At 43.0% G+C, this 16738-nt stretch overlaps 1 protein-coding gene across 5 annotated transcripts in view; it reads right to left on the bottom strand.

Annotated features, from left to right (window-relative positions):
- LOC123520635 (homeotic protein distal-less-like) overlaps positions 1-16738 on the bottom strand; it is a 100664-nt gene that overhangs the window by 62148 nt on the left and 21778 nt on the right. For 3 of the 5 annotated variants that reach the window (XM_045283108.1, XM_045283111.1, XM_045283110.1), the window contains exons 3-4: positions 14562-14642; positions 5881-6062 (exon numbers count right to left, since the gene is read on the bottom strand). In XM_045283108.1, coding sequence (XP_045139043.1) covers positions 5881-6062; positions 14562-14642 — 263 coding nt within the window. The remainder of the gene's footprint in view (positions 1-5880; positions 6063-14561; positions 14643-16738) is intronic. The other 2 variants (XM_045283109.1, XM_045283112.1) reach the window with 1 other exon arrangement.

The following is a 16738-nucleotide window of genomic DNA, read 5'->3' as shown; positions in this document are numbered from 1 at the left end:
TTTTACTTCTCCCTGGCGTTCCTCTTCTTACCTCCATTTTTCTTGTTGTTCTTTCCCGCTCTGTTTTTGTTTTTGCTTCTTTTGTCTCGCATTATTATTGTTGTTATCAATTCTTTCTCACTTCCTTTGTTTTTGTTTTATTTTGTCCTTTTCTTATAAACTGTCACTTTTTTCCTGACATTTCTTTCTTCTTATTATTTATTATTTGTTATCCTTGCCCTGTCTTTTGCAGTAGATTAATTTCATGTATATATCCTCGTTTTAAGTTGTTGTTTTTTTCTTTTCTTATTAAATCTCTCCTAACTCTCGTTCTTCCCTCGCTTCACTCTCCTTCTTGTACTGATCTTAATAGTTTTGTTGTTGTTGTTGTTGTTCCATATTTCGTTAGAGTTAATAAAGAAAAAGAAAAACCATTCAAGGATGGAGGAAGAGAAAAAGTGTAATATCCACAAAGAAGTAACAAAACAGAGAAAAAGGATGAGGTACGAAAAAAGAAAACAGTAAAACGAGAGAAAAGTAAGAGAAATAACGGAAGGAAAGAGAATGAGACAATGACAGAGAAGAGAAAAACGAAGACGAGCTGGATAATGGGGAGGAGAAGGACGAGCGGAAGGAAAGTGAAAGAGAAAAGACGATGGAAGAGAAGGAGGAGAAAAGGTATAGATGCGGAAAGAAAGGATAGAGAATGACAGATAAAGAGAAGAAAGAAAAGAGATAGAGTAACAGACAAAGGAGAAGGAGAATCAAGGACATAGGGAAAGAGGATGAGAAGGCGGATAAGGAGGAGTAAGAGAAGGAAAGGAGGGAAGAGAATGCATGACTTGAAAAAGATCGTGCGTTGTAGATATAAATAAAGGAGAGGAGGAGGAAGGAGGGAGGAGGATATAGCGAGTGAAAGTGAAATGAATTGCTGGAAGAATGAAAGTGGACGGTAAAAGTAAACGTAACCAATGAAGAATTAGAAGTGAGGAATGTAAGTGTGTATAATGAAAGCTTAAGTAATGTATAACAGAAATCAATTTTAAAAGAAGTTGAAATGGCGAGGTTATGACGTGGACTGAGAAGAAGGGAACGCGAGTTGGGGAAATATGACAAAGAAAACTAGGAATAAATGAGATGTACAAAAGAGAGATCATAGAAGACAAGAACAGGAAGAGCGGAGCAAGTATAAATAACTAATGTGAGTAAAGAAAAGGAAAACAAATAGAGGAGGAAACTCTTTGAAAAAAAAAAAAAAGAAGGAAAAAATTAGGAAATTGAGGGAAAAAGTGTGAGAGTACGGCTAAGGAAAAAGAAAGAGAAAGAGCTGAGAAAGAAAAAAATATAAAAAGAAATATTATGAACTTGTTACTGCGAAAAATAAAAAGTCGAAAAAAATGCAAAACATTCAGGAAAAAAAAAGGAAAAAAGGGGGAAAAAACTGTCTATTAAAACCAAAAAGGAATATATGAAAAAAAGTCAAAAACAAGTATCAACCGGATTCCGACAGCAGACAGACAGACAAACAGACAGACGAACAGACAGATGCAGTACTGGCAGGGAGGTCAAAATACGTGCATTGTTTAGTGTAAATAACTATTGATATACGTATTGATTAGAGGTGTGGATATGGGCGCTGGAGGGGCCGATGGGGTGGGGGGGGAGGGAGAGGGAGAGGGAGAAGAATGATGGGGAAGGGAGAACACTCATTGGCATTTGTTATTATTATTATTATTATTATTATTATTATTATTATTATTATTATTATTATTTCTACTACTACTACTACTACTACTAGTATTCATATATTTTCGTCCCTTGTCAAAATAGAAGGAACAAAGATACAACGAACAAAGGAGGAAAAGTTTGCATTGCGTTTACTCGCCAACTTTTCATTACTAGACTTATTTCTGTTGTTGAAAGTGTCGCTTTGTTTGCGCAGGTTAATTGTCATTGATCACCGCCAGGCTAGCGTGGAACTGAATGGGGAGGAGGGTGAGGGGAAGACGAGGAGTACGAGGAGGAGAGAAAAGGGTACGAACAAGGCGTTTTCATTTAAGAACCAAACGGCGCCACTGACTGACAACCAAATAACTCTTCTGTCCACACACACACACACACACACACACACACACACACACACACACACACACACACACACACACACACACACACACACACACACACACACACACAGGAGGGCCGCGTCAAGTGATCTGCTCATGGATCGGTTAATTATTCACGGCGAGACAACATTCACCTTAAGAGCATCGAGCGGCGGTGATGACAAGAATAAAATGACATGAATAATCAAGGTGAAAGAGCCGCCTGTCACCTCGCCTTCAGGAGCCTTAATTAGACGACGCGGCCACGATAAACGACGGAGGAGGAAGAGGAGGAAGAGGAGGTACCAGTGGTGAAGATAAGTCTCTCTTATCAGGGTCTTGGGTGATGATGGGCAGTGAAGCATTGAGCGAGAGAGAGAGAGAGAGAGAGAGAGAGAGAGAGAGAGAGAGAGAGAGAGAGAGAGAGAGAGAGAGAGAGAGATGATGATGATGAATAATTCCCAGGTATTCTTCAAATAATCTGATAATCACCGGAAAAATATCGGGCCGCATCCTTCCTTTGATCCTTCCTCACACACACACACACACACACACACACACACACACACACACACACACACACACACACACACACACACACACACACACACGATGCAATGGTATGTCTCTCTAGAAATAATCACTCTGAAAAAATGAAAATAAAAAATCACAAAATATACCAAGGAAAAAATTAATATATCTCCTAAGCACAACTTTCCTCTCTAGCAATGTGTTCAGAGAGAGAGAGAGAGAGAGAGAGAGAGAGAGAGAGAGAGAGAGAGAGAGAGAGAGTTACTTTATCTGACTAAAATGTAGGTTATGGAAGACAGTTGCGTATGATTTCTCGCTAACTGGAGTCACTGATGCATTATTTATTTTGCATCTGGTGTGAATTAGAGCATGAGCTTGACTGGAGTACGTCGAAAACGAGGGAGTTGAGACGTGTGCGTGTGTGTGTGTGTGTGTGTGTGTGTGTGTGTGTGTGTGTGTGTGTGTGTGTGTGTGTGTGTGTGGAGGGGCGAGGGAAAGGCTGTGGTCATTGAGGTTTGATTATATATAGCTAGAAATTTATAGTGCGGATGGCCCCTATAGCCACAAGTGAAGGGTGTTTATATATAAAGAGGAGAGTGACAGTAGCATCTGTGAGGTCCTAGGCGAGTTATTGAAAGTGTGAGGTTTATGAGCGCAAGTGTTGAGTGGAGTGTGTCTATATGTATATCTGGTTGGGAACGTATGATTTTTATGTATGGAAGGGATAGGATTTGTGTGTCCAGTTTTTTTTTTTTTTTTCCCTTTACGTGATTTACTTTGTGTGTTATGGTTATGAAGGGTTGAAAAATATAATGTCCTGAATTTTTTGTTTCCTTTTTTTTTTTTCCTTTTATATAAGAGGTTTCAGCCAAGGGTAACAAAAATATGGTAAAAAATAAACTCACTGAAAATATCATTGCTAAAGAAATTTGTCGAAATCTATAGGCACAGTCCTTTCAGAGCTTTCAATTGTAGTTATTCCTTTCTCATGGTCACATACAACTTATATTAGTACTGTTCTTTTACGGAAGCCTTTAAAATATGTAGTTAGTTTAGCATTTGTTGAATTAATGTCTTGATATTAAATCCATGCAAACGATTAATTTCAATGGTGTTAATGATGACAAAAGACACATGTAGAAATAAAAGGATTAAACGTTCTTGAAAATGTTGAAGTCATGGCCACCGGATGTAATTATTGTTGCTATGATAGACTTCATCATGTTGTACAAAAGCTCCCAGGCGGTAATGATAATAAAAAACATAAAAGACGTACATCTACCTATCACATCCCTAGTTACGAATAATATGAATAGTGTCAATTTTTATGCATTTTATAAACACTTGATTCACTGGACTTCTACAGCCTCTCCTACAGTAACCGTGTAAAATTGAAAAAGTGTGTATAAATATTGCTTAAACTGTAAAAAAGAAAATGTGCATAGGCTAGAGGTGGAAGAGGTTTGATAAATATAGAGTGAATGTAAAAGCTGTATGTTTCAGTGTGTATGGCCGACGGGGTGTATGGGGTGTGGGCGTGATGGGTGTAGGTGTGGGGCAGCCGTCAGGTACTATGGCTATTGATTAACCGTTTGTCTTAACCTGACGCTCCCCACGCCCACCCTCACACACACACACACACACACACACACACACACACACACACACACACTATCCACTATTTTATTACCCATCCTCATCTTTCCTTATCCTTCGTTATCTCTCCCTCATCCCGTCACCTCCCAACCCGCGTCATCTGTCCTCACTCTGCGTCCCCTTCACTCAGTCCTCGGCCACACGTCCCGCCACGCTACAAGCTTTACTTTCCTTAATCTTGAGCGAGACGTGCGTGGAGATGGGGATTTCAAAGTTTGTCGTTGCGAGATTACTGAGGAGGACTGTGAGGAAAAGGAAGAGGAGGAGGAGGACTAGATGGTAATGGTAAAGGAAGACGTCAAGAAGAATAAACTACTAAAACAAGATTAAAACACTTAAAAAAAAACATCTTTACATTCAAGACGATAGGAAAAAACGATAGATAGTTTGAAAAAAAAAAAAGGGGAACAAAGGGTCTCAATAAACCAACTGAATAAATGAAGACGTAAGAAAGATAAAGGACTGAAGTACAAAGAGAGAAAGAGAAGAAATATTAGGAGGAAAGAAAGGGAAGAAAAGAGGAAAAGAGAGGAAGAGTTCGGAGCCTTTTTCCAATACTCTCCTGTCCTTGTGCGTAATTACAGGTTGAACAGAGAGAGAGAGAGAGAGAGAGAGAGAGAACGAACGAACGAACCACGCACAGGTCCTCGCCACCAACGGAAGCCAGGTAATGAACTAGTTAATCAGTGAAGCAGCATCTGGCTCACCTGTGTCGTGGAGGCCAAGAGAGACAAATGTTTCCTCCAGGTGACACAAGGAACGGCCACCCACGGCACCACCAGGCCTGGAGAGCACGTTAACTTAAGTGGTAGTAATGAAAGGAGGGCTAAGAAGAAGCGATTGAGTTCACTTCATCCTTCTTATTCATTGTTTTCTAGGGGTTTCTTCTGGTGTGTGTGTGTGTGTGTGTGTGTGTGTGTGTGTGTGTGTGTGTGTGTGTGTGTGTGTGTGTGTGTGTGTGTGTGTGATTTAGAGGGGTGGCGTGAGGCCGGGAATATGAGCGGCACTTAGATTCAGTTATATACTTAAGGATCCGAACGGTGGCAGATGGACGGTAAAAGTTGTAGTAATGGTGGTAGTAGTAATAGTAGATGGTGGTGGTGGAGGAGGAACAGTGTAAAGAAATGAGCACACGCACTCGTATTCTTTCTTCGCTGTGTTCCTGGATATGGCCATTATCACTCCATCAGATAATAACACGACCTTCCAAGCTCTCGCCGCGGGTCGCTCGGTTCGGGAGACACTGGGTCGATGGTCTCCACTTTTATGGGAGCGACGGCAGGGCGACGCCTCTCATCCTTCACACCGCAACACGCCTTCTAGTGACGCTGCGCAGGGGAGTGGAGATCAACCCTAGATATGCAACACTACACACACACACACACACACACACACACACACACACACACACACACACACACACACACACACACACACACTTAAACATTCTAGCATTTCTAACACTTTCTGCAGTCCTGTATGAAATTTTGCCGTATGTACCCAACAGAGATTCCCCTTACGTGACTTCAGGAAACCCGGTAAAGTTATGTTTCCTCGCCAGCCAGGTGTGTTGGGGCGGCGGGCGGCGTGCGAAACCAACAGTCCTCACCTGTGTTTGTGTGAGTCCTAGCTTGGCGGCCAATTCTGCGCGCTCCGGCAGGGAGAGGTACTGGGTCCTCTGAAAGATCTTGTTGAGTTGCTGCAGCTGGAGGGAGGAGTAGATCGTTCGTGGTTTCCTCATCTTCTTACCCTTTCCGCTCACTCTGACCGAACCCTCATCGTCTGGTTTTTCTGTAAGGAGACGAGACATTATGAGTTAAGAAAGAAGATTGTTGTAAGTTTAATAGACTCTGTACCTCTTTGCAGTCTGATCCCACAAACTACAAAAGACAGTTATAATAAAAGACATAATTTCTCCACTCGTTTGCATGGAATAATTTTAAGCACATTTGGTCATTGATTGTTGTGTAAGGTCAGGATAAATTCTCAGTTACGAAAGAAGACTACTAGAAGTTTGATAGACTAACTTTTATCATATGGTCAGACAAGCAAGAAAAGACACTTTTTACTCATCTGCTAACGACATGGAGTATTTTTTTAGGCATTTCTGGCCATTGATTGTTGTGTAAAGGGAAGGAAGGTGGTGCGGCGTCTGGGGTGTGTCAGTAAACCGCTATGGGTGGAAATACCAGGTTGTTGAGACGTCAGGAAACGGACAATGGGACACTGAAGGGGAAAAGGGAGGCGGACACTGGACCAGCGGTGGAGCGGCAGCGTTATGGGTGGTTTGTGTATCCGGTGGTGGGGCGAGGCAGACCCACAGACATGATGTATCGCCGTGACCACGCCTCCCTGCCTCCCTCCCTCCCTCCCTCCCTCCACGCCATCCAACCAACCCTCCTCACACATACACACAGCTCGCCAGGTTCCTCTCCCCCTCTCTTCCTCTCTCTCTTTCTCTCTCTCTCTCTCTCTGCCTTCCAGCGTAAACTACCACCACCACCATCACCTGCGTTACCTGTATTCACCATTATCGCCACCACCATCACCACCCTCCCCGTAACCCGCCGCACATTTCTATGTCTTTCCTCACACGTATATCGCAGATTTATAGCCTAATTTGTTGGTTTGAATAGATAACCTCGTTAGTTTTAGTCTTACTGGCGTTAATGTGTTAGTTAATGTGTTAGTTTGTGAAGCGCTACTACCTGTAACACAGTCACTGTCACTGCTTTCTTACTAATGCTGTTTGTGATACTACTACTACTACTACTACTACTACTACTACTACTACTACTACTACTACTACTACTACTACTACTACTACTACTACTACTACTACTACTTTTTTAGCCGGAAACGATGAATTAATAGTTTATAGAATAGACTGGTGGAAGTTTGGTGGCCCTTATCTTCCTGCCATCTTCACTACTACTACTACTACTACTACTACTACTACTACTACTACTCTACTACTACCATCATCACCATCACCATTTCACTTGCAAGGTCGCCTCTGCCATCGTGTCTGCCCTAAGCACCTCTCCCGTCCTCCACCACCAGGGCTGTTCGCCACCACTCAAGGCGTACAAGTCTGGAGTCACGACTATAACATTACTTGGGAGCTGCCTCGACTCTGCCGCTCACCATCACCACCACCACTGTTAGTACTATCATCTATGTCTGCGTCCTCTTCCCGCTGTTTCCACAAGTCATCAATGTAATATAGTAGTAGTATTTATGGTTGTTGTGCTTGTGGTAATTGTTAGTATGGTATAGTAGTAGTAGTAGTAGTAGTAGTAGCAGTGGTGGTGGTGGTGGTAGTTATTGTAGTAATAGTAGTTATTGTAATAGTACCAGTAGCAATAGCAGTGGTGGTGATGGTGGTAGTGGTATTAGTAGGAGGAGGAGGAGGAGGAGAAGGAGAAGGAGTTGTTGTTGTTGTTGTTGTTAAAAGGAAACAGAGAAGGACGAATGAGTGGAGGTGCCGTTTTTCCAGTACTATTATTATTTTATTATTATTATTATTATTATTATTATTATTTTTATTATTTTTATTATTACCATTACAACTACTATTATTACTGTTATTGCTGTCACCACCACCATCTCCATCTTACACGCACAAAAATAAGACGACGAATATAAATCTCTTCCCACCACTAGTGTCATGCTGTTGGTTCGCGAGGATGTATCGAGGACGCAATATTTGGTCCGTCACGGTAATTGTGGTTACTTGGGCGTGTGGCGCTGCTTCAAGAATCATGAGCAGAAGGGAAGAAGTAGATACTGACAGAGTGAGATTGTGTGGCCTCGAACATTATAGACATAGTTGTGCATTATACGGATATCTAATAGAATATATGAAGTGACTGGTAGACACATTTTTTTTTTTTTTTTTTTTTGTATATTTTTTGTATGCGTAAGTGAAATCGTGTATACCTACGGAAAAATGTATTGGAACAAAAAATCTAAGTCACCGTTCCGTAAAGGATAAAAGAATGATGAAATGAATGGTTTATATTTCAACTCATTGGTTAAAAATATAGGGAAAAAAATTCGAGGTTACCACTCTCTAAAGAATAAAGACGGAAAAAATAGATTTTCAATTTCATGATGTTAACAGATTTTTTTTTTTTATTTATTTATTTTTTTTTTTACTTTGGTAAGCTGAACACTTGAGGCTGTGCGAACGATGTATCGGTCATGAACTTTTCTTAACACCAGTATTTTGAACACTAGATGAAGCTCTTAACAATTTATCGCTCATCAGGTTTCTTTTAACACCGATAATTTGAAGCCTGAAGCCCTCAAGCTGATCAGTAATGTTAGGACAGCGCAGCATTTCCTAGATTTTACTCCCTGTCTTTGCTTTACACGCATCGACAGGAAAGCAAGCTGAATACCTGACGTAGCAGAAGGAAATGTATAGTGAATAAAAGTAATATCGCTGTAAACATTGCCTGATACGTATATTCACATGTAAAGAAATAGCTTTTCCAATAATCACAGCATTAAAAAATGCAATTGTTTGTAATATATCACTATGATTCTTTAAAGCAAAAAACAGAAAAAAAAGTCGGAGTTTATATCAACACACGTGTGTATATATATATATATATATATATATATATATATATATATATATATATATATATATATATATATATATATATTTATATAAAATAAAAAAAACGAGCTCTCTGACAAACACATTTGGGGAAGTAGAACTGGTATATTGTCAATGCAGCAAGATTGTAAAGAAGACCAGCAAGTGAATGTGTTTGTGTAGCAGCAATGCCAGCGTGGAAAACAACAGAGCATATATACCGAGGAAGCGTTTGGAGGCAAATTTAATCATGGAAAACAACAGTCGAAGTGGCGTGGCGTGCAGGACGAGCAGCGATGCAGTTTACACACATATGTAGGTAATGACAGGTGTACAGTGTGTACGCGGGAAGGAGAAAAACACAAAACACCATAATACGAAAGTAAAGCTACATTAAACGCCAGGATCATGTGGGAAAACTTTATGACAGGTCGGAAGATATAATAACAAGTCGGGCGGCGTCCTTAGCGTGCGGACCGGGCCGAATAACTCCACAGCACGCCATTAGCATTCACAACAACCCTAACAATTGACACTCAACACGGAGACGGATCGCAAACTTCGGACACTCGAGTTACGAACAATAAAGGAGCATGTCCGATCCGTATAATCCGCTTAACGACTTAATAACGTTTGGCACAAGTCTCTGTCTCACGCTGAGGTCATTGAAGAGAAACGGTACTGGTGATAAAGATAAGGTTCCGTTCGCTATAACTTTGCCTCTCCTAGATCGAAGTGGTGAGTTTCTGCTGGCGTGCTACTGTGTGTGAATAAATGATTGTGTGAATGCATAAGTAAAGCAATGAAGGAGTGAATAATGTACCGTTTGAAAGAGGGAGTGTGCGAGTCTAAACTGCTTGAGAGAGAGAGAGAGAGAGAGAGAGAGAGAGAGAGAGAGAGAGAGAGAGAGAGAGAGAGAGAGAGAGAGAGAGAGAGAGTGAGTGAGTGAGTGAGTGAGTGAGTGAGTGAGTGTGTGTGTGTGTGTGTGTGTGTGTGTGTGTGTGTGTGTGTGTGTGTGTGTGTGTGTGTGTGTGTGTGTGTGTGTAAATTGCGAAATAAATGCAATACAAAATCAATAATGCAATAAATGTAAAAGAAAGAATAGCCAGAGAGAGAGAGAGAGAGAGAGAGAGAGAGAGAGAGAGATTGACAGGTGGGAAGCGGGTGGGCGGGCAGACGGGAGGACTGACGGAGGAAAACATTAACTTGCTTCCTTATAGTGGTGAAATTTTCCTCCTAGACGCTACACTTTCCGCTTCGCCTTCACGCTTAGGAGGAAAAAACAGACGCGAGGCAGTAATACCCGAGATTAACGTGTGCTTCCCTGCCGAATGTGTCATTGGGTTGCCAGATGTTGCGTGTGTTACTGCCTAGATCCCCCTTAGTGATTAAACACACACACACACACACACACACACACACACACACACACACACACATGATCGGTGATAAAATGCAAATTATCACCGGGACTTTTTTTTCTTTTTGTTTTTATTGTCATTTTTCGTCCTTGCCTTGTCTATTTCTTCTTCTTTTTTTTTCTCGTGCACTTCCTCCTTCATCTCATCCCCTTCCATTTCTTTTTTCACGTGATTCTTGTTTTCAATTTCTTTCTTTTCTTCCTTATCATCCTATCTTTTGACTCAGAAGTAAATTAGGTCCCAGACAGCAACGACCAAAATTATTTATTGTTCCTATTTGTCTATCTTTAAGTAATCTTCCTCTTTCTCTTTTTCTCTTATTTCTCCACCTCCTACTCCTTCTCCTCTTCGTTTTGTTTTGTTTTGTTTTTTTTCCATACGGGAGGTAACATTAAATCTAAAATTATCAAAACCTTCATTCTCTCTTCAGAACTATTTGTATGGCTAACGGAGATGACTAGTTAAGTTTTCATAGATATTACTCCATTGATGGCACACAATCCTTGTTAAACTCTCACCAGAACTATTAAGATATCCTTGAAAATCCTCAATAACTTCTACAAGCAACTGTTACAAATTGTCGAGGTAATGCGCTTGAACGCTTAAGAACACGAAACGTAAAATTAAGTTCAACTTCATTATATACAGGCAATAATATTATAATCATACAATAAAGCTTGGAAAAAATAGGATCCTGACTAGGAGTAAAATGGAGTAAAGTTTGAAGAGGATGCGAGCGTACGTGAAACAAGAGAGAAGGAAATGCAGTTGGAAATATGCAAGGGAAGTGTGGAAAAGAGGGATGTAATGTGATGTTAGGGGCGGAAAGTAGGTAATTGAAGGTTACAATATTCTGAGAGGATATGAGAGCTTGAAGAATGATCGTGAAGGTGGTGATAAGCGATTCAGAAGAGGCAAAAAGATGACGAAAGTTTGAAGAAGGTAAAGAAGAAGTGTTCAGGGTATAAGTGAGTGTTTTGAAAGTGAGGAAAGTGTTACGAAGGCCAAGGAAAGTGTTTTGCGGATGAAAGGGGAGATGTGACGGTGTGGACGTGTTGGGTAATGGCAAAGAAGGATGAGATGGGGAGAAGGAAGGGTCCCCAAGGTTATAGTGAGCGTGACATTCCTATGCTGTGAAAAGTCGACCTTGGTGTCCGCCAGGAAGTCAGGAGAGAGAGAGAGAGAGAGAGAGAGAGAGAGAGAGAGAGAGAGAGAGAGAGAGAGAGAGAGAGAGAGAGAGAGAGAGAGAGAGAGAAAAATTATTTTATGCAAACATCTCCACATACATGTTTTTTTTCTTCCTCCACTTTTTTTTCTCTCCTCCTCCTCCTCCTCCTCTAACACGCGATGCCCTCTGACCTAAAATACAAAAAGTCACTGAAGGGCACGTAGGGAGAAGGAGGAAGGGAGGAGAAGGTTATCTGCCCCTCCTCCTCCTCTTCTCCCTCTTCCCGCCTCCTAACTTTCCCCTCCATTTAGTGATCGGTTTAGTGAATATTCGATTGCAAAACACCGAAATAACGCGATGCAAAAGTTTGTAGTCAGTTTTCTGTATCTGTTTTCAATTTGCTATTAGCCCAACTATTGATCAATAATGTTAAGGAGCAGAGTGAATAAAAAAATCTATTGAGTTAAGTAGCAAAGGGAATATTGAAGACAGATCATTATAAAAGTAAGATTTGAAGAAATGAGAAAAAGAATAAAATCAAATAAAAGAATAACAATCTGTAGTAATACTATTCAGGAAAGTAAGAGAGAATTACGAAGGGAAAGACGAGGAGGAAAGAAAAAAAATAGGAGAAATGGATATGATGAAGGAAGACTATAGCGTAAAATAGAGAAAAAAAAAACACAGCAATGATAAGAAGCAAGAATACTAACAAATAAAAGACGAAAAAGAAACAACAACAACAACAAAAACAATGACAAAACAACTCACTGGAACAACAGCACTCCCACAACCGTTCCTTCTAAATAAAACAGATAAAAAAAAAAAAACATTATCGTCTCATCCACCTTCCTTCCTCCACCGCACCCTCATCCACACCAGCACGCGGTTCATTGCTCGCCAGGCCATCAATCTATCTACACTAACTTATAACGGAAGAAACAACGCACTGATACAACCCTTCCTTCCTTGCTTGCTTGTGTTCTCTCGCCCACCACTACCACTACCACAGATGCAGCTAGTCCTCCCTCACCATCAGCTGGCCACCCCTTCCCCATCCTCGCCTCGCCGATCCCTCCCCGCTATCCCCCGTCCCTTCATGAGCTGTGCCGCCGCCAAGCCGCCACCGCAAGCCACCACCGTCCAGCCAAGCCGCACCAGTCACATAACTCGACTCATTAAAGCGGAAAGTTATCTCCCCGAACAAAAGCCAATTGGTGTGTCTCCCCCTTCTCTCTCTCTCTCTCTCTCTCTCTCTCTCTCTCTCTCTCTCTCTCTCTCTCTCTCTCTCTCTCTCTCTCTCAACCCCTCTACCATACTCTCTCAATTGCTCTCCATCTCCCTCTTTTCCCTCTCATTATTCTCCTTCCTCCCTTATCCCCTTCTCTTCCCCTTCCACCACCACCGCACCCCCGCGTCTCCCCTGCTCCAACCCCCACCCCGCAACCCGCAACACAACCACACACACGTGGGTTGGCTGCTTGACGCCCACGCCACCTATTGATTGCCCTCCACCCTCCACTTAATTTCTTTGTGTAATTGCAATGGGTTTTCTTTCCTTTGATGCTCATTTTTATTGTTTGTGTGTTTGTGTGTCTGTGTTTGTCTCTTTCCATGTCCCTTTAGTGTTCTGTCCTGTCTGGTTTATGGTATAGGTAGGGAGGGAGGAAGGGAGAGGGAAGGAAAAGGGACGGGGATGGAAAGAGAAGGGGGGAAGGAAAGGGAAGAAAAAGGGGACATTTACAGATCTTTTTTTTCCAGTGATCTAGTTAATGGGTAAGGAAGGGATATATGTTTTTACTCTCTCTCTCTCTCTCTCTCTCTCTCTCTCTCTCTCTCTCTCTCTCTCTCTCTCTCTCTCTCTCTCTCTCTCTCTCTCTCTCTCTCTCTCTCTCTCTCTCTCTCTCTCTCTCTCTCTCTCTCTCTCTCTCTCTCTCTCTCTCTCTCTCTCTCTCTCTCTCTCTCTCTCTCTCTCTCTCTCAATTAATACGCATGAGACACCATTTCTTGTTTCCTCCCCTAACGAGGCGCCGCTGCTCTGTCACCAGACTCCTCGCCGCCTCGCTTCCCTGCCCTCGCCTTCCTCTCCTCATCATCTCATTCTCTCAAACTGCTTATGTCTTCACCAGTATCCGCATCTCGCTCATCGTGGCCTTCATTACTTCCTCCAATTCCTCATATCCTTGCCTTTCCTTCCCTCCTCCACACCCTGACTCCAGCCTCCTGACCACTCCTCACCCCGGGTGTCGTGACCGCAGCACACCGCGTCATTCCTCCCTCATGTCGTCACGTTATTGCCTTGCAGTCGTCCCCGTCATCACTATCTTCCTGAAAAGCAGTTTCCGTGTGTTCCATCACGTGATGGGGTTTGGGTTTGTTGCCTTTAGTTATTTTTATACAGTATTGATGTTTATTTCTCCAAAGATTCATGTAACAATATTGTTCGTGACCAAACCTACTCACGGACGGGACGCCCACTTGCAGCCACGCCTGTACGTGCGCCAACTAACAAGTGAGGCGCGCCACGAACACTGCTGCCTTTCTCTGGGATTTCCTTTAAATAAGCAGAGTGCACATTTTACTTTGTAATTTTAGTATGGACCATTAGCACGGCGCTGAGTAGTAACACTGCGCCCGCACAACATTTTAAAGCATATTTTGGACACTTTATGAGAGTGTGCAGCGTTACGTAATTGGGTATTTAGCTTCATCGTAAGCAGGAAAATGCATATAATGCATGCCTGTGAGGGAAGAACTCTAGACATGGAAGGGCGGCACGCGGCAAAGAGGCGGACACCGGGCCACAAGTCTGGACTGGCAGGTAAGGTGTGCAGGGGTCCACCTTCAAGCTGAGTCTTGCCGCGCCCAGCCGCATGCCACACTGATAGAAATCTCTCTGTACAACTGATGACATAATGTGGACGTAATCTGAACCCTTCATACTCGGCTTCTCTTACTGCAGCCTGTCACTCTGACACGCTTAAACAAATTACAATCGATATCAGTAACAGTAACTGCATACCACACGACTCTGCGCGAGGAGGAAGACAGTGTGACAACAATTACTCTAAACCACGTGCAGTGTCACTCACCAGGCATGAATCGCTCTTCAGCAGGGCTGAAGTACGAGTAAGTGTTGAAAGGTTGTAGCAGATTATCCGCGTCCCGTTTGCCTGGTGGAGAGAACAACGAAACGCCTTACTTTGCTGCAGGTGCCTGGCACTCAGGTATAAATTGCAAGGAATATATAAAGATCTTATCGAAACAAGGAATGAGGAAAAATACACAGTACGCTACTGGTCCACAAAATACTACAGAATCAGCGATTAACATTACGTAACTAAATAAACGATGTCACTACAGCAGGCAAGGTCGTGCATAAATTTATTGCGATTGTCTTTCGTGCACCTGGACTTCCATAGCTGAGCTCAATACGGTGTGATGTAGTAGTGTTAAGTACCAATCACTCGTATATCTTCACAGGTTTTTGCATCCCTGTAATATTTTTTCCACCCAACAATTGGTCCTTCTTTCTCGCGCCCCCTCCTCCCAACCCCTCTCCCCTGTCACCGCCACCCTCCCGCACACCATGACGCTAATAAATTCTTCCCGCACAATGGTCGCCTCAATTTTGCATCACCACGGCAATAATTCATCGAGTGATCTTTTGAAGCCATTCACAGCTGCACCTCCCGCCCTGGCCGCCCGCGTAGCTATGGCAGGTGATTGTGTCGCACCGCCACGCCACGCCACCCGCGGCTTACTTGTCAATGAACACCACTGCTACCAATGCCATCGCCACAATACCTGCTGCTACTACTCCTAACTCTGCTACTAAGAATTCAAAAGGTTTTCTACAGCTACTACTATTCCTGAAGATTTCCTTCTAATACTACAACTACTACTACTGTTGCTATATTTTTTACTACTACTACCATTGCTAAATATTTTCCACTATTACTATTACCATCCTCAAATGTTTTATTCTTCTACTACACCACCACAATCACCACTACCACTACCACTACTACATTAGCTGAGACAATCGTTAACAATTCCACAATTCCATTACTGCAATCACCATCCACGTGCGTTCCCAATCTGCTGTCTCTTCTCCCTTACTCTTCCTTTCTGCCTCTCTCTCTCCCCCTTTCTCCTCTCGGCTTCTAATCACTGCTAACCGGAGCCGACCATTTCTTGCCCCGCCCCTCTTAATAGCCGCCACCAATCACAAATGACGTCATATGTGTAATCTCCGCCCCCTGCAACGAACTTATCCAATCACAATCACTGGATGACGGATGCAACCCTCCGCCGCGCTGCCAAACTTGCACTAATTAAAACCATAAGCAGATTGACTACGCACGTATATCTCTCTGTAACGATATATTCTCTTCCCCATCCCTCCATCGCTCGCCTCGCTCTCCACGTCTCGCTTCTTGCCCCCTGTGTCTTCTGCTGCCTCGATATACGTCTACCTCTCCCGCCCCCTATCTCTGCATCCTCGGTCACTCAGCCCCCCCTGCAGACCGCGAGACCACAGCCCGATTCGAGCACAGACCACCGGCGTGTTAATGACTTGATTGTGGCGAGGCCGTGGAGGAGTGGCGCTTTCGTGTTGTTGTTGTTGGTGGTGGTGGTGGTGATGGTGGTTGTGTGGTTGTTGTTGCTACCTTTTTTATCGTTCCTTTTGTTTGTTTTCCTTGCGTTCTTTTTGTTCTTTCATTCTTTCCTTCGTCCATAAATCATCATCTCGTGTTAGCAATTTCGTTCATGAATTAACAAATAGGTAGAGAGAAAGAGAGAGAAAAAAGAGAAAGAGATAGAGATTAGCACGCAAAAATAGCTCACGTTCCAGGTACAGGTCATGAGCTGCGCGTCAGACAGAGAGACAAGCGGAGTACGAAGAGTGAAATCACGCGATGTCACTCGGCTTGCAACCTCGCCTCCAGACCTCGGCGGCGTGGCGGCGGTGTGAGGGGGAAAGCTTCACCTGCGAAAACTCCACACTGTCCCACTCTCCCAGGTGCAACAGGTTCAGCGTGAGGTTACTCTAAGTGGTCCTCTCCAAGGCTTGAGCACCTGAGCGCTAATGAAGACCGGCTCGAGGGTTACCTGGAGTGCTTCATCGAGGCTAATTAAGCTCTTGATATTGATCAGGTGCGGTAAAGTTGAGGGGCTGTTTAACCAGTGGAGCGCTACCCGCCGCTGCTACTTAACGGCAACACCTAATTAAAGGCAGATTTGTAGCCGCTTCCGTGAGGCTTCT

Source organism: Portunus trituberculatus, chromosome 47 (assembly GCF_017591435.1).
Source record: "Portunus trituberculatus isolate SZX2019 chromosome 47, ASM1759143v1, whole genome shotgun sequence".
Lineage (NCBI taxonomy): Eukaryota > Metazoa > Arthropoda > Malacostraca > Decapoda > Portunidae > Portunus > Portunus trituberculatus.
This window is presented reverse-complemented; position numbering and strand designations above follow the sequence as displayed.